Consider the following 18,029-nt stretch of genomic DNA (forward strand, 5'->3'; position numbering starts at 1 on the left):
TCACCTGCTGAGCTCTTTGGCAGCCGTCCTGGTTAAACCCTCCACTCCTGCTTTAGAGGCGGTGTAGTTTGCCTGTCCGATGTTTCCCACCTGCCAACGTTAACCACACACACACCAGGAAACACAATCAGTCGTGTTCCACTGGAGATCTTCATGAAGCAGTCAAAGTTCAAATCACACAGCAGATACTCTCACAGAGGACTGAACAACTCATGTGTGTCTTTGGCTTCATATTGTTTTTTAGAATAAAGCTTTAGATGGATTTCTGTGTGTATTCGTGGATCTTGTGCTTTTGGAAACGTTGATTAGAAAGCTAAAGGAAACATTCCTGTTAAACAAGTTTTAAATGACTAGAACTATCCACTGTATTTCCATCTGTTTTGGGGTTTGACTGCTTCTATTTGGTCCCTTTGGACTCCACTGAAGAGAAGCTCTTAGTGAACTAAAGACAGGTCCAGGATGAAAATACTGCTGACTTCATCCTTTAACAGTTGTGGACAATCCCACCATCACACCTATAGACGTGCCTTTCTGGATACGAACTTTAGCTTCAGCTAAACATGTAAAGTGTAACGCAGACCTTTCCCACGATGCTGCCCACGGTAACGATGGATCCCTTGGGTGCTCCACAGGCCACCAGAGCCTGAGCCACAGCCTGAAGGACCAGGAAGGAACCCTGGGAGACGCAGGAGGAGAGAGGACTGAATAAATCTCTTCACTGTGTTCTGTTCTCTGCTCTTCATCTCAAACACAGAAAGACGGAGACGCAGGGCCGTCTGATGATGAACAGACTTCATGAATATGTTAAAATAATGTAAGACGAAGCAGAGAGGATCATGAAGAGGTCTGTCTGATCCAGATGTTGCATTAATATGAATTATGGGAGCTAGTTAACGCTGTGTGGATCGGTTTCTAATCAAAGACAACAGAATATACAAGTTACTTCCAGTTGTTATCACAAAGCTGCCTCGTGTTGTTCTGAGCTGCAGTGATGGAATAAGAGAGTAAAAGCATCAAGACTGACGGGAGGAAACGTAGAAACATTCAAATGCAGCTTTCGTTCTTATATTTCATCTTTAAAACTGTGGCTGCGTTCATAAAGATTCGACTGACAGATACTAATATCTGTTGCTCTTTACTACTTGTCACTTTATTTTGAAGTCACTGCTTTAGTTCCTGTTAGGATCCTGAAGGAAGGACGACTGCATGTCCCAGTGAGCTGATTGGTCAGTGGTTAACCTGCAGCGTAGGTTACCATGGTGATCCATCCCAGCTTAAAAGCCAGAGTTGAGCTGAAAGACAGCCGGGTAACTCCCTCAGCTCCTCGCTAAGCGTGGCGGTTCAGGCCCCAGGTGTCATGGCCGCCTACCTTCAGGTTGACCTGGACGACTTTGTCAAACTGATCCTCCTCCATGTTGAGCAGGAAGTCGTCCTGGGTGATGCCTGCTGCGTTCACACACACCGAGGGAGGCTGGAAGTACCGAGTCTGCAGAGGGAGAGGAGGACATTCACTGTCAGAGGAAAGAAAGCAGCAACAGTCCCTGCAGCCGTAAAGAGATGAGAGCAGAGCGCTTGTTTCTCAGGAAATGTGTCAGATTCAGACGTTAATGTGTATTTTTTACTCCCTGATTTGAACGTCTTCCAGGCTTTTGCCTCACAAGAGTATTGGGAATTGTCAATTTGTCAAAACAGCTTCAATAACAAAATGAACTGTTTGATGAATAAATCTGTGTAATATAATCTCTGCTTCCATTCCTCTGATGTGTGTTTATGTTACATCTTTCATCCTTAATGTTTCTGAGTAAATGTAATACACCAGGCTGAACACACGTGCCGTCCTCTTTCTTGACTTTTTTTACGTCTCCATGCTTCCACTGGTAACAACGTGTTTAACGTCATATTGCTATGAATTGTGGGTAATTCTCTTGGGCAAAGTCTGCAAAAAATGCAGTTTTGCGTAAAAGTGTTCATAAAGGGCTCAAAATGTCTGAGAGAGCCTTCATACACGCGATGATCTGACAGTGGGTCAGTCCTACATCACGGACTGTTGGCACATGATGTAGTAACGCGGTGTGACCACAGGGTGGCAGTCTACAGCTAGCACTGCTCTCTTGCCTGCTCTCAATTATTCAAGTGTACAGACAGAAACGATAGCATACGATTGCTTCCGGTATACACTTTCAAAATAAATAGTTTTACCATAACGGCACAGTTGTGTAGTTGGAAACACATACAACCATTACGGCAAAATTTCCATAGCTTGTAACAAAGCTACCAACATGTAGCTATCGATATTTTCGGTTCCCAAGTCTCCTATTGCAAAACAAAAAGTAAATAAATAACGTCCTGTGGCGGCTTCCTGTTTCCGTGGAGCAGATGATAAACTACATCCTGTGAATCGCAGTCATGACACTTTTGGAGCAGAGTTTGAGCTAAAAACAAATAAATAAATAAAAAACTGTTCACAACAAATATTCACACATCAAGTGTATTTTTTCTTAACCGGGTGATTAGACTAGTTCATCCTAATTACAAACGTAATGACACTAAGTAGTCATGTCAGCTTTTTCTATTTGATCATTTTAGGAGTTGTGAAGATAAAGAAAACGTATACCGTAGAGCAGGGATTCCCAAAGTGTGGTGCGAGAGGAAAAATGTAATGGTGGTCTAATGGAGCAGTCCTGTCTCCTAAAAATTACGTTCCCCCAAAACTAAAATGCATTCTTAATTACGTTTGACCATAAACGTATTTTCTCCCTGATTACGTTTGTGTTTGACGTATTACAAATACGTTTCTCATCAACATATCTTTGCCATACATATTCTTTATTATTTTTCTGTGATCTGCCTCGCCTCTACCCCCGCCACCCACAAGGTGTTGCCCCGCGGCCTGTTCCGAGGGCTGACAGACCTGACGATGGGGTGCCTCACGGCGGGGGCGGCTGGAGACCTCGCGTCCGGCGCCAACGGGTGAGCGCCCGCCACTCGGAACCATAAAACCAAGTCCCGGATTTCACCCGGGGGACATTCTGGAGGTATTGTGGCCGGGTGATGTGCCTCGTTGCTGGGGAGGTATGAGCCGAGAGTGGCGGGGTGTTATGGAGGTATATTTTATTTATTTATATCCATCTAACCCTAACCATAACTTCCACTAGGAAGCCACGTCCCCACCCAAACCTAACCCTTAAGAGAGTCACGGTTACTCCCGGATTTTACACGCGGGCCTTTGTGGAGGTATTGTAGCCGCGTAATGTTCCTCGTTGCTCGGCCTGGATGAGCGCGTTTCTGCTGGAGACAGGCGGTGTGTTTTGGTGGTATTCTGACCGCGTAATAGGGAGAATGAGAGGCGGTGGTGGAGAGGGAAAAAAATATTAAAGTGTTAAAATGTTGATTAAAAACGTATTTGTAATAAGTCAATGTAATAAGTCAAACACAAACGTAATCGGGGAGAAAATACGTTTTTGGTCAAACGTAATTGAGAATGCATTTTAGTTTTTGGGGGGACATCATTTTTAGGAGACAGTGCAGTGAGGTTCTGGCTAACATTGGGTCTACAAAACACGCACTACGGGCTTCATATCTGGTCACATAGCAAGAAAGGAGCTACCTCACACAATCGCCGAAGACGTGTGCTTCCCAGCTGCCAAAGAGATGGTGGAATGTATGATGGAGAGAGAGAAGCAAACAAGTTGGACATGATCCCGGTGTCCAATAACACTGTCGCGCCGCATCGATGCTTTGTCCGAAGACATCCTGGCTACATTAGTCGGTCGCGTGAAGAAGAGTGAGTTTTACTCTCTGCAAGTAGACGAGTCTACACATGTGGCCAATCTGGCCAATCTTCTGTTGTACGTCCGTTACCTTTTCGAAGGCACGGTGCAGGAAGATTTTTTGTCTTTTTTGTCTTTTTTATCTTGTAAACAAACGCCACGCGCGAGCAAACTGTTCTCTCATTGGTCCGATTTTTATGCGGCTATAAATAGGCTCTGTTGCTTTTTTTTTTTTTAAGTGTGGGGGATTGGGGGTGCGTGAACCCGGTCGGGATGTAGAAGGGGGTGCGTGGCCTAAAAAGTTTGGGATCTTTTTTATATGTGGTGTTAAAATGTGATATTTTCTAAAGAGGAAAATAAAAAAGGTCACTTTGGCCACTGAGCTGGTCTGGATCTTAATTACTGTCCGTTGGAAAAGCACATGTTAATACAGCAGGTGTCACTGTTTTCAAAGATTTATCATCTCGAGTCATGTCAAACATTCTCATCCTCAGACTTGCATGACTTCAGTGACATATCTGTAAATAAAATGTCCCCAGTCAGTGAAAAGAGGAACTTGTCTCACTTTATTTATGTACAGATGTTCAGAAGAAACAATGGAGTCAAGTACAGAGGCATTTAGATTCCTGACAAACCAGAAAAGTAAGACTGATAACTGGAGTAATTCGGTTTATAACTGAAGCCACAAAAAAATGAAAAGTAGCTCGACTGAAGGAAAAACAAAAACATGCTCGAAGATTGAGACTATAAAATATGTACACTTCTACAATCCTGACAGTTAATCTGTGCATCATTTATACAGTAGACTTCAATTGAAAAGTTACTTTCAGTATTGTGAAAAAAACCTTCAAATTCCTTCTCAATAAATAATCACTGTCAAACATACAATATTCCAATCTCAAGCCACAGCCGATTTTAAAAGAACAAGATAGACACGCAGCCGTACCTAAATCACTAGATGGTTTAGTACTCCAGACAAACAGTGCACTTATCACTCACTACAGTAAACCAGTTTAGTCTGAGCTGGCTGCTGGAGCCCTAGATTGAAAAAGACACTTTCACGTCTTCACAAGCCGCTTTGCTTTTAACCTTACCAACCAGGCATCCCCCACACAAAGCTAACTTTTAGACAAAACTCAAGTTATTACAGAGAATAAAACTTTAAGCTGCCAGATCTCAAAGGCCAAATTGTAATAAAGACAAAGCAGTTCTGCTTTTTGTGACACCATGGTGTTAAGAAGTGATGGCCCATGGGAAAGTCCACCCAAAACACTTCAACTACTCGAATCAAATATCAATGTCAGAACCAGAAAAACCTTTTTGCAAACTGAATCTGAACACCAGAAGAAATCAGAAGAACCGAGAAGTTATTTGGGCACAGGTGAGTGGACAAGACACGTCCTCACAATTTATTAGCAGATTGGTCAGAATAAGAAAAAAAGCAACACGTTTACAGAGAAATTGAAATGGATGAAAAAAGAAAAAACATGACGGCACACATGGGACCAGATCAACGTTTGTATAAACTGATGTGGAACGAGGTCACATGTCTGTACAGTGGCCAACCCTTTCAAACAAGTACATGAGTACACAAGGATGCAGTAAAGTAGTATGCAGATGTTCGTCAGCTCCTCTGTATTGCATGCATTCGGTATTCTACTGAACCAAGGTGCTTCTGCGTGCAGACTGATTTTCAACGCCTGCGTCAAAACTATGAGGATTTCACACTCGCACATGCAGACACGTACATGACACATTCATACGTTCACATTCGCTCATGTGTTTGCCTCTACCCTCTTTATCACTCCAGAAAAAGAAAAAAACTAGACAAAAACTAAAACAACTCCGCTCGCACCTGTTTCCCAGAATGAGGGAATAAATTACTCCATAAAATGCTTCTTTATAAAAGAAAAATAGATATTTATATAACTGTACACCTTATCTATACAGCATAAAGACAGAGCACAGGAAGAAGGGAAATTATCTCCAGAAATAAGACAGATTCTGGCTCTAGCACCCATATCCCTCCAACGCATGCGTCGCTCTTCTCCCGTGTTGGCAGGAGATGGAGCGTCCCTCGCTCTGCCCAGCAAGGCCGGCTCTCCAGAGAACGGCAGGACTCCAGTCTCCTCCTTCCACCCCTGCTCAGCGCTTCTGTGTCCAGGACAGGATTGGATGAATGGGCCGAGCGTAGGGAGCCCCATCTCTCTCTCTCTCTTGGTTTCACACTGGTTGAGTCGGACCAGTTCTGCCTAGTGCTGGTCTCGTCTGATCCGTCCCGCGGCTCCGTCGCCGGTAGCTCTACTGCAGTTCAGTCCGCTCGGTGGGAAGTGAAACACCCAGGGTCCCTCACGTGACCCGTTTAATGTGGAAACACCATCTGCCTCTCAGCCAGAGTCTGAGTCGCTTGTGTCTGAGGATGACGAGGAAGAAGACGATGAAGAGGAGTCTGAGGAGGAGCTGCTGGCGCTGAGACGTGACGGCTGGGTGTGCTGCTCAGTTGCTGGTTTCTCTGCTGGAGTAAATATAAGAAAGCTGATTAAACCATCACAAACAGATGGTGCACTTATCTCATAACACTATAGATGTTTTTATAAAGTGGTTCTTTAAGTACTGTTGACGATGTATACAATTTGGAAAAGTCTTATCAGAATATATATATTTTTTATCATTAACACTTAATACAGTGATTTTCAGCCCCAACCCTGTACTCCCTAAGACTGAAGTATGGAGGACTTACTTTTGGTCTTAGCAGGCTTCTTCCCAGAGTTGAGCTGACCACTGACGTCCATCAGCCTTCTCTCCAGCTCCATTTGTTTCTCCAGAGTGAGCTCCTCCCGAGATTTGCCAGCAATGTTGTTTTTACTTGCTGTATGGAAACACAAAAGTAACAATAGCCATAAGATGGATGTACTGCACTACCTCATCAACGGTCTACAAATCCTGAAGATGAAATATTTAAGATAACATCAACATTCAATCCAAAGGTTCGATTATGGGCCTAAACCGGCAGATATTTCACGATCTCTTGAACTAACCGTATGGCTTACGAGGCTTCTTCCTCAGACACGTCATGACATATCTCTCGAGCTCCCGCAGCGTCGATGGCTTCAGGGTCTCAAAGTCTATCTCGATCTCCTCTGGGTTGGTGTCTCGGAGCGAGGGCTCACGGGACTGGATGATGTAAACGACGCGGCCCAGCTTCTCCCCGGGAAGCTTGTTGATGTCCAGGCTGAGTTGGCGCTTCTCATCGTACGACATGGGCGCCGTCTCCTCCTCTTCATCCGAGTCGTAATGACTCACTATGGGCTCGTGGACCGGCTGAGGCATGCTGAACGTCATGCCGCCCTTTTTGGTTCTGATTGGAGACAGGAGACAGGGAGACATGGTTAAGAGATGGTCCACTGGAACCCAGAAAAGTAATGTCAACACAAGAGCTTTAGAAACGCCAAGCAAACAGCATGGATGATGTACTTTTAACTTGTTTTACTACGAACTGATATTGATTTTACACAATAACAATTTCTATAGAAATCTTACAGCATGTAGCAATCCGTCTGTCCCTTTGAGTCATCTTTCACATGCCCTCAGGCAAACACAGCACACACCACATACAGTACCAACAGTGTCCAACAGGTGGCAGGACTCACTTGCTCTTGTTGTTTTTCTTGCTCGGCGCCTTCTTGACCGGCACTCCAGGACCGCCCGTCCCTCGGTTGCTCTTGGGTTTTGGAGTCTTGGTGATCTTGGGAGTCTTGGGCGGTCTAACAGGGGTCACCTCCTCCTCTATCTTCCGATGCTTCTCTTTTTCTACCTTTTTCTTCTTTTTCTTGTCCTTCTTCTCTTTCTTTTTCTTGGGTTTGACGATGGGGCCCTGTGAGAGTGCAGTGAGCTGCTCATGTACAGCTTTGAGCTGAAGGGAGAAAGAGAGACAGATGGGTCAATGGAATACCGAGGAAGGGATATTCTAGCAACATCTCATGACAGGCCGTGGTATGCTGTGTTTATATCATAAAGGGACTTGGTTTCGTCATTGCTCCTCTTTCTCGACTTTCTCCAGTCTGAGTTTTGATTGTCAATAGCTCCGGAGAGAGGTTCCACACCACTTGTGTCCACTTACAGCTAGAATCTCCCTCTCGTGTCAAGACTCTCATCGGATAGTTGTGTAATCTTGGTGTAATATAATAAAATGATATGCACTGGAGTACAAACCTGTTCCTGCAGCTCTGCCAGCCGGTTGGCCCTCTCCTCCTCAGAGTCAGAGCTAGGGCTGCTCTCGCTCTCCTCACTTTCACTGCTGACCTCACTCTCAGAGGACGATGAAGAGGAGGAGGAGGAAGAGGAGGAGCTAGGCGGTGCTGGAGGCTCGTCTGGCATCTTAGCAAAGCAGAACTCAAAGACGTCCTAAAAGGATTAAACAGTATGTGAGTGAACCAGATAAAAACAACAGTGATGATGTGAGGGATATGGACTATAGACTTCTATTATGCTTCTGCAAAAACTATAATTATTACTTCAATATAACTGGAATAAGTGCATTACCTGCAGTTTTCTGGCCATGCCCACCACATCATGATCGGGGGGGTTGTACTTGTAGCAGTTTGAGAACATCAGTCTAACATCAGCAGAGAACTGCTGGGCGTCACGATACTCTCTGCCGTCCATCTTACGCTGAAGACAAAGAGGAGGAGAGGTTTAGGCTACACACTGTATTTGGGAAAAACAATATGTGTGTGTGTGTGTGTGTGTGTGTGTGCATCCCTAGGGCAAATACCTTGATGGTGCTGAGGTCCATGGGCTGCTTAATGATGTCGTGGTAGTCGTGAAGCCCGAGCAACGAGGCATCGACGGGCTTGTAGAACGGCCAGGCGTACGCTGCATGCTTCTTTGACAGCAGCTCCTTCAGGACCCCGTTGCAGTAGCGGAGCTGAGGGTTCAGCTTGCTGCGGCGCACCGGCGGTGCAACCAAGGAATCTGGTAAATCCTTCTTTGGAGCTTTGATGGCTCGGCCACTCACTCCTCTCCGGCCCCCCGCTGCTTTGGTACCCATCATCACTGGTCCACAACCCATACCCATTCCCATGCCCATCCCCATGCCCATCCCCATGCCCATTCCCATGCCCATTCCCATGCCCTGGCTGAGGCTAAGGCCTTGGTTCATCCCCAGCGTGGAGTTGTGGTCCACTCCGAGAGACGTGAGGGTGAGCGGGGAGTCGTGCCCACCGCCCATCCCCAGGCTGATGCCGCTGACGCCCATGGTGCTCATGATGGGCATGGCTACAGTGGTTGGGGTGGTTGTGTCTGCTTTCCTCTTTACACCTTTTTTCTGTGGATGAGAATTCGATGAAAAGAGGGGATTAGTCTAAGGGCCTCTTTACCGTTATTCAAAATAAACTCTGACTACACAAATACAACATGTCTAGTGGAATACGTTACCTTAGCGGTGGGCTGTGTTGGAGGCAGACCAGTAATGGCAGAGATGCTTTGTTCAGTTGTTAGAAGTGGGGGCAGGCTCTTGGTCATGTGTGACTGTGGGGGGGTAGAGAGGATGGAGTCGGGTGTTTCCGGCGTGGGGGGCGAGTACGCTGACTGGGATACAGCGGGGACCTGATGAGCTGTCGTCACTCCTCCGGTGACTGGGGGGGGGGGCAAACATGTGCATTTAGGAAGATGACATGCTTGTACTGAATGTTGATGATTGCAGACTTGACATGTCTGGCTGTATTAGCCTGCTTGCAGCCAGCGCTCGCTTGCATTACCTCTTCCTTTTCTGCCAGGTTTGGCTTGTTTGGTCCGCGGAGGGGGAGGAGGCAGCTCTAGTTCCTCCTGGGGCATCTGAGCTACTTTCTGCAGGAAAGCCTTCTCCAGAGACTGAGCCATCAGTACTATGTCATCTGTAGGCTGCAGGAGGAGGACATTTGGGCAAAATTGTTACAACAGTAGACATCAAGTCTTATTCAAGTCAATAACACACTTATATAAATACAACAAATATAAAATGGTACAACTCCTCATAACATACATTTACAAAATGTAAACTACTTTCACACTTTCTTAAAATTGTGCATCTGAACCTTTCATGTTAAGGTAAATGGCTTCATATGATTTCCAGGAGATATGATTTTTATCAGTTTGTATATTGTATATTTTGGGGACAAATATCAGCACGCACACACACACACACACTCTTACCTTGTTATAAATGTAGCAGTTGGTAAACATGGTGTTGAAGTCCTGCATACACTCACTGGCACAGCGGTAGAAGTTATTTTCTAGTCTCTTCTTAATAGAGCCCATGTCCATGGGATTTTTGATGATCTTATGATAGTCCTGAAGGGAGACAGAGACACTTTCAGGGGCGTAAACAGTGGCCGCTACATTCCAAAACTACTTTTTGAACAATTATGCCATTAAAGGAAAAGACAAGCAAAAGTGGTCTGACGCCTTAGTGGCTAACAAATAGATTAAAAGCTGCACTATTGGCAAGTGGCTGGTGGGACTGGTGTCCCCACACAGGGGAAGAGTCCTTGGACTACTTAATTGTGAAGACACAAAACCTGACACAGTAGGGTGGCAACATGATACAATGGTGGATAGTATCTAGATGTTTTACTACCAACAGTGATGATGAACCATGACCTTTGCGTGTTGATATCTCATTATGTGGATAACCATGAGGTTGTTTCTATATATATCATATATCTATATCAACAGTTGGTCACTACAAGTTATGTCCAATTGTCTTGTATTCTTACTCACAGGCAGGCTGAGCTTGGTGGCATCAACAGGTTCATGGAAGGGCCAGGCAAAGTGGTGCCTCCACAAAGACTTGAGCAGGACTTTCTGTAGGAACTGAAGTTGGTTGGTCATCCTGCCCTGTCGGTTGGGGTCTCTCACCAGGGGCTGTGGGGGTCCCGAAGGGGTCATATGACTGAGGGGGGGCATCCCAGGACTCTCAAAGCCCTCATAGAGCAGTGAAGGTTTTCGGATGCGTTTTCCAGCTGTGCCAGAACTCTGGTCCATCGTTGTGACTCCCATAATGCCAACCTCAACCCCGAGAAGGGAGCTGTAGAGAGCGATTGAAAGACCAATTAACTATGTGGCAGTTTGTCTTAGGTTGTTGAAGCCACACCGAGACCGACATGTGGTTAGAAAATATAGTATATTTCTACAAGTCTCCCATGAAATGCTAAACACGGTTTGCCCTTCACCTTAACAAGACTGCCCGCATTAGCAAGAACTCAAATTGAGCCAATATTTGGAGTATGCTCCCATTAGTACTTCCATCATTAACAGTAACTCCATATACATGACATACATTGTATGCTATCAAACATGATTCAACCTAATTGCTTAACTACACACTCACAAGAATACAGTATAGAGTAAATCACCGTTACAAGGCACACAGAGCCAGCCACGTTCTAGGCGTTACTGGAAAAGCACACATTAGGCCGACTTGGAATTTACCCCCGCCAAATCAGCAATCCCGGTCCCAGGAGAAAAGGCATGACTTTCACTTCCTCCCCCGTAAGTCCACCTCACACAGACAGAACCCCACCCCATTTCCACGAGGAAAAATTATCCTAAAAGGAACTGTACTATTTAGTCCCGTCATATTATTGTATTTAGTTTCTACGGGGAAAGGAAGCAGAACTCTACACAGAATGACTGAGGCCATCGGCCTTTAAAAATTCCATCACTGCTCTACCATTAATGCGGCTGTGCTAGCTTAGGTGAGCAGCAGAGGGAGTTCCTGGTGACTTCTCAGCAGCAGTTGGGTGGCCAGCTTTAACAGTCACATCCAGCGTCTCTCCACGGTCACACAAGTCTGTTAAGCACCCTAACAAGATGGAGACTGGTGTCATACTAACCCTAATTTAGACTTCCCAGACTGCCGCCATCAGAAAACAGCATCCTTTCAACCATGTTCAAATTCTAATGCAATCCCCCGAGTCCCAGTTTACAGCCCATATTAACAACACTGAGCTGATAAAATCAGCACTTTCACATGTATAGAGATAACCTCCACCCCGGCCCATTTATTACTACTAATCAGAATTGCTACAAATAGTCCAGGATGTCAGACACTGTGCTCAACAACATTTGACACCTGGCATCTGCTGAGGCTTGTACTTAAATATGCACCACTGCAATAACCAATTAAAGCATAACCCTCATCAAAACAATACCAGCACAGCTAACTTTGATGTTAGGGAATGTTAAGCGTCCACTACCCCCACTGTCGACAACATGAACTCACCACATCCATCTTCACTGGCCAACCGACACTTTGACTACAAAACAAAAGTTAGGCCCAAAGGGCAAACTGTAGTCTTCTGCTGGAAAATAATGTACTTAGCACCTCTTGATTTGTTTATACTGCCACTGTCCCCTTGCACCTTTATATCACAATAGGATGTCTGCACAATAAGAGCCTCTCTTTGACATTAAAGCAAATGGTGGTGGGTATTACTGAGTTGGAACCATGCTGTAAAATAGGTGCCCCTCAGAACAGGTTCCGTGCTTGTTTGTGCATGCATTTATCTAGAACTTGGGTTCCCCTGGCTTTTAGAGGATGTTTGCACCAATCAGTAGACTGAACACAAGTAGTGGCAAATTTAGCTTCCAGCTCAAAATAAATTGTTACATATTCATATTAAGTGTAGACATGGCTATAACCAAGCAATAGAAATAAATACTTACATTTTATTTGTATTTGTTTTGGAAAGGCAATCTGTTTTGAATGATACAACTTTTGGAAACACATTTGACAGTTAGTGTACTTTATTATTTAAAAAGGAAAATAATCATGTACATAACATTAACAACACTAAACAAAAACATATTTTCATGTTAGCTGTAAATTGGATTAACAGATAACTATGAGTTAAGTTGGGTATGGGAGCTCAGAAAAAAGGGAAATTGATACTTAAGTAACAAACAATTGAACTAAATTAACAACCCACAATGATTTGAGTTGCTAACGTTACCTCACTTGACTTAGTTGAGTGACATTGAGCTATGTAACCAGGCAACCAACACACATGGACCGCTAAATCCCTCGCGCTGTAACGTAAATGTAGCGTTGGTGTAACGTTGTACCAATGATCACAACAACCCCCGCCCGTCACATGGCTACAATAACAACCGGCCGTTCCATACAGAAATGGCGCTTTGAGAGCACACCTCAGCCTCCTCTGTTGTAACATAGCTTACCGTCGTCAACAATACGGTCTGGTTAGCCGCCAGTTATTATAATAACGTTACTAAAATATAGCTGTGCTGTTGACATACCTTATGTCAGGAATATTAACTCAGAGCGCAAGTTACATTACCACCATACAGACGAGAAGCGCAGGTCAAGCTACTGTTAAATCGGGGAAAAGCTTGCATCCGTGACGCTAATGCTAGCAATGCTAACTGCCAGGCAGCGGGAGAGAGCGGCCAGCGGCAAAGGCGCTCCGAAGATGGCGCCGGCGTAGTGCGAACAACAGTCGCAGCTCGTTACAGACCCAAAACACATTTAATTTCCTCAACATGAATTTCGTTGCTACTCATTTTAACGCCGCGATAGACTTCTTCCTGTGGCACATTCACTGTCCATTTCCTTCTCCCACTCGTATTACAGCAAACACAGGCTGCCAACACCGATATGTTGAATAAAACTCATGAGAAATATTTACAATATTCCCACTGATGGAAAGCTGAGAGTCGATTTTACCAGTAGATACCTGTCAAGGAGCGGGTTAACAGCCATATCCATCAGGATGGATCCGGATTCTGTTTATAGCTAGACTCAGACCTGGATCCGTCTCTGTTCGTCAGCTTTCCGCTCCCCGCCACGGCAAACTCCTTTTAATCTGCTTCGTTGAAATGGCGACGATGCGACTACACCCTCGGCTTTATAGACCGAGCGTTAGTCCTATTGGATAGACTACTTCAGACTGTCCACACCCCCAGAGCTTCTATTCGCTGTTTAACATGTCGGTAAAAGTCACCACACCCCTCGATACAGAAACTTCACCGACAATCTTTTGGGCCAACCTCTTCGCGTGTTTTTGCTGTCGGTCAAGGAAATTGCACAATACTATTGGCCCAGCCTATTCAGCATTACAGATATGTGTCTGTAACTGGTTCCTCCATTTAATCCTGTACAAAACGCGAGGGCACCGAGTCGACCCCCCTTCCTTATAATATTACATTACGTCAACGTGTGCAAAGCGACGGCGGGGATTGGTCAATAGGGTTCTAACGCGGGCTTCCAAGGTAAATATCAAGAAGCCCATTGGTTCTTTCACCGGATCACGTGTAACCCTCGAGAGCCTCACCCCACAAGCTCCCTTGCTTACCAGCATGTCCGCATTTCTGTCTTTCAGAAGAAGCTCACAGCCACCATCTTTAAGCACACTGACACAGAGTGTATTAGTAGAAATATTAACAATATGTCTGGTAAAAACTAAAGCAAAACATACAAAACGCTACATCTTTCGCGTACAAACAAATTAATTAAATAGCGTGGGTCTGCAGCATGAAAAAGGCCAACATTTGAGAGCACTACGCCAATCCAGGCCTCCGCGGCTCACAAACACCACACCAGTAACGTACAAGGGTAAAGTCCAATTCAATTGTAACTGCGAGTGTGTAAAACGATAAGTCTGGAGACCCTTTACTTCAGCGGAAAAAATGTCAGCGGGTCATGAGAACTCCAAACAATCATCCACTGAATGACACAGCAGTTTTCCTCACTGACCTCAGACTGCATCAGAGTAAATACTGCTTTTGCCCAGCTTAACTAACGTTAAATAAGACACTCGCACGGAAAACAAGTTAATTAAAAGTATTAGAAAATCGAAACGAAAATTAATCTTAAGTTTAAAAATGCAAATACCATATTTAGCCTTAGAACATTCATGAGAATACACCAAAACTACAAACTATAGAATTACAGTAGTAGTGAGTAGTAAATATTCATCATCTTTTAAAAGCGACCGACACTATCTAGAAATCCAACAACCATACAAAATGGTTACCTAACCACATGCGCCCATCCCCCACACCAAGGTTACAAATTCCCCACAATGTCACTCTAATAAACGATGGAAGGTAACACTAGATCCTTACATTGATTACTACTAAAGTTTTTAAAAAACTTCGCGCTTTTAAACAACGTAGTATAAAGTTCAAAACGACATTTAAATGATCCAAAAGACAAATAAATAAATAATTCATAAGATATGAGATAAAAACCTTAAATTTAACATGAATACAAATGTTGACTGGTAAATCCCATAACAAAGCGAAACCGTTCTTCAAATATTCTTCTTGTCTTCCACCTCGATACTTTTTAACCAGCACATTTCCCTCAAACATGTCCGCCTTCTTCCCCATTCCCTGCGCTGGGTGGGGGAGGGGAGTCATGTGATGAGATCAGACTGAGCGCACTGTTTATCAAAACTTCGACACGTGGCATTCCGCCAAAACCGAAATAAAACGTATCCATTGCGTCTCCTTTGTCGCGAAACGTGCATCCAGATACACATCCGGTGCTTTTGGCAAAGCATAAGGCGCAGATTTGGGCATAAAGTTGGCAAAATATCCGAACAAAGAGCATACTTTCCGCTGGATTTGGTCGGCTCCGATTGGTCTTCCTTGACCACGTGACGAAAACGATTTAAGTATTACTTATTGTGCTGTTTCCTAAACTTCCCCTGCTGTAATCCGTGTGTGGTCGCAGTAATCCTTTACATCTCGTGTGCAGTTTCTCAGTTTGTTTCAAAAAGGGTTAGTAATGTCTGTTTTCTCCAGGTTATGATTGCTGTCGAGCTCAGTTGTGTTGCAACACAAAGCATTGCGCATGCGTCCCTACCATGAAGACACATCGCCAACGATGCACTGGGAATGCTGAAGGCTGATCTAAGAGCAGTTTTTCTTAACACTCAAATGCGTAGATCCCGCATTTCAGTGCTCCCTGGAAAGGAGGTGGGATCCGGCCGCAGAACTGACGAGTGTTGGTTTCCAAATTAAAGCAGGAAGAAGAAGATGAACACGTAGTTTGTGTGCTTCATGCTTTTGAAAGAAATCTACTTTTTAGCATATGATAATTATATATACGATAATTATCTATCTACCTGGCAGGGGACTGAGAACCAGTTACAGTTGGTTGTAAACTGAATTGCCCTTGTTTTATATTGAATATTGAACATGATTTAATTGTGATTATGTATTTGTCATGCCAGGCTGTACTGCTATCCGGATGTTTTTTGTTTGATTGTCTTTTAATATATTTCCAGCCATACTGCCAGTTCTGTATATAACACAAACATCTACACACATTTAAACTCTATGTGTGTATAGATGAACAATATATGGGAATACAGTAATATGGCAAAATGTAAAGTATTTTACAGTTGAAGATCTTCTATCTGGGCATTGAGATATATTATGTTTTTTTCTATTTTCTGTATTTCTAAAATCTGTTATAAAAAACTAAACCAAAAAACCCCTATGTATTGTGACTGTTCCCAAAACCCATAAAACGATTCCCCCAATGGGTCAGCCTACCACTGCTGACCATTCACTGATGTGAAACTAGATCAAAAGCACAACATGCTGTGTTACAGGTTCTATGCGTCTGTGTTTTGTGGGGAAACAGGCTCTGACCTGAATATCCAGGAACAGCCATGTAGGCAGAGGAAGGGAGGGGTTGGTGATTACATCAGAATCAGCCTGCTCTGACTCATCAGTGTGCTCTCTCTCTCTCTCTCTCTCTCTCTCTCTCTCTCTCTCTCTCTCTCCCCTGTCTGTTTTTTCAGCGCGTGGCTGCATCAGCCTGTCACATGATGACAATCGGTCCAGAAATGGTTGCCAAGGAAGCTCTCTCCTTCACCACTCCTCTGTCCTGCGTCATAGTTGCCAGAGTTTTGCAGATCTATACTGCAAACTGGTGCAGCGTTGACAGCCAAGCTCCAGGATCACAGATTGCTTTTGTGCTGTTTGCATATGGCTGGTCCCATTCTGTAAATCTAGTCCATTCACTTCCTCTCACTATGGCGGGCAAGCCTTCCTTAGCAACAACAGTCTCTTTGTCAACAGATGCAAGCAGCAGTTTTCTGATACAGAAGAGCACTGTGCATCGAAGGAGTCCTATTGAGCAGCGTTGCTGCGCTGTCATCTCCTGAACGTCACATTCTCTATGAAGAATTGTCCATTCTGAGCGTGTCGCTCACACCTACACACTCACTATGTCAACAACAGTATACTCACATAATCTCTGTACATGGAATCACAGTATTTGGCCGCAGCGTGCTGATCTTTCCATTCCCACCTATTTTCATTTGCATCTCAGTGTGGTAAACACACCTGTGATGTTTGCCATTGGAAAAAAAAAACTTACAGCAGCTATATGTGTTTTATTGACTTGATTTACTGTATTTGTTATATATTAGCGGCCCTACTTGTACCAAGCGAGGGCAGTATTAATGTAGTATTAATAGGCTATGCACAATATCAGATTTTCACTACCTGATTATTGTGGCTAAAAGAATTCACTATAATGATATTATTGCGATATGTATAGAATATAAAAAAATTAACTAATAATGCATCAGTCAAATTCATCTTTAACTTTATGGTTAATAACTGTAAAAGCGTGATTTAAAAGGAGCTGGATTATTTACTTAATTTTATTATATGTGTATTATCACTGTAACATGATATCAGTATTTCATTTTTAAATATCAGTTATCGTCATTACCGGTACATATTTCAAAATGTAAATATACAACGTTACATTACTGGATACCCTGATATAATGTGACAACACTAACAATATAAAGACAACAGGGCACCTCTCCCATACTGGTGTTTGTATTTTAGTAACACATTCATTGCTTCCTTCCACAAAGTGGACATTGCTGCCTGCTTGGGTTTGCATTTGCAGAACATTGACCATTTCCCGTGTAGCGCTATGAATCAGAGATGAGCAATTATGTGCCATAAAAAGCCTAAAATCTGCAACAGTGGGTTTATTTATGAATTTATTTGGATCCCCATTAGGCACCACCAAGGTAGCAATTACTCTTTCTGTGGTCTACACAAGTTAATATTACATCATAATACAAAACATATGTAATTAAAAATCCAAGGACAAGGGGAACAAAAGAAAAACCAGCAAACTACAAATACCAACGATTGCAACAATACCAAGTACCTACACTATATCACAATAGTCTGTCAAATATTTGATACAGCTTAAAA

At 43.8% G+C, this 18,029-nt stretch overlaps 2 protein-coding genes and 1 long non-coding RNA gene across 4 annotated transcripts; 1 reads left to right on the plus strand and 2 right to left on the minus strand.

The window, feature by feature from the left end:
* LOC142965179 ((3R)-3-hydroxyacyl-CoA dehydrogenase-like) lies at positions 1-2,240 on the minus strand. Its single transcript, XM_076105973.1, has 4 exons — positions 2,200-2,240; positions 1,370-1,541; positions 581-676; positions 1-90 (listed from the first exon to the last, which is right to left on the minus strand). The coding sequence occupies exons 1-4, from the start codon at positions 2,238-2,240 to the stop codon at positions 1-3; spliced, it is 399 nt and encodes a 132-aa protein (XP_075962088.1).
* A 2,897-nt stretch (positions 2,241-5,137) lies between these two features.
* brd2a (bromodomain containing 2a) lies at positions 5,138-15,554 on the minus strand. 2 transcript variants are annotated; one of them, XM_076106352.1, is made up of 12 exons: positions 13,505-15,554; positions 10,530-10,836; positions 9,963-10,100; positions 9,530-9,671; positions 9,207-9,406; positions 8,545-9,096; positions 8,313-8,441; positions 7,983-8,174; positions 7,421-7,683; positions 6,809-7,128; positions 6,511-6,639; positions 5,138-6,282 (listed from the first exon to the last, which is right to left on the minus strand). In XM_076106352.1, the coding sequence occupies exons 1-12, from the start codon at positions 13,534-13,536 to the stop codon at positions 6,158-6,160; spliced, it is 2,529 nt and encodes an 842-aa protein (XP_075962467.1). In that variant the 5' UTR covers positions 13,537-15,554; the 3' UTR covers positions 5,138-6,157. The 2 variants fall into 2 exon arrangements, with proteins under 2 accessions (XP_075962467.1, XP_075962466.1); XM_076106351.1 differs by having other exon boundaries at positions 5,138-6,285.
* Positions 12,552-17,628, plus strand: LOC142965421 (uncharacterized). Its single transcript, XR_012957663.1, has 2 exons — positions 12,552-15,752; positions 16,586-17,628. It is a non-coding gene; the product is annotated as an uncharacterized LOC142965421 (long non-coding RNA).
* The last annotated feature ends 401 nt before the right edge of the window (positions 17,629-18,029 follow it).

The sequence above is a fragment of the Anarhichas minor genome, unplaced genomic scaffold, assembly GCF_050575085.1.
Source record: "Anarhichas minor isolate MPS153535 unplaced genomic scaffold, ASM5057508v1 ptg000033l, whole genome shotgun sequence".
Classification (NCBI taxonomy): domain Eukaryota; kingdom Metazoa; phylum Chordata; class Actinopteri; order Perciformes; family Anarhichadidae; genus Anarhichas; species Anarhichas minor.

What these genes read in the sequence shown, in the direction of transcription:
- LOC142965179 (XM_076105973.1), bottom strand. Translation starts at nt 2,240, where the DNA reads ATGGTTGTATGTGTTTCCAACTACACAACTGTGCCGTTATG. An exon ending in TCGTCCAGGTCAACCTGAAG is followed by an intron (nt 677 to 1,369) that starts GTAGGCGGCCAT and finishes TGCGTCTCCCAG; the next exon opens with GGTTCCTTCCTGGTCCTTCA. An exon ending in TGGGCAGCATCGTGGGAAAG is followed by an intron (nt 91 to 580) that starts GTCTGCGTTACA and finishes TAACGTTGGCAG; the next exon opens with GTGGGAAACATCGGACAGGC.
- brd2a (XM_076106351.1), bottom strand. Translation starts at nt 13,536, where the DNA reads ATGGATATGGCTGTTAACCCGCTCCTTGACAG. An exon ending in GTTAACCCGCTCCTTGACAG is followed by an intron (nt 10,837 to 13,504) that starts GTATCTACTGGT and finishes CGCTCTCTACAG; the next exon opens with CTCCCTTCTCGGGGTTGAGG. An exon ending in GAAGCCTGCTAAGACCAAAA is followed by an intron (nt 6,286 to 6,510) that starts GTAAGTCCTCCA and finishes TATTTACTCCAG; the next exon opens with CAGAGAAACCAGCAACTGAG.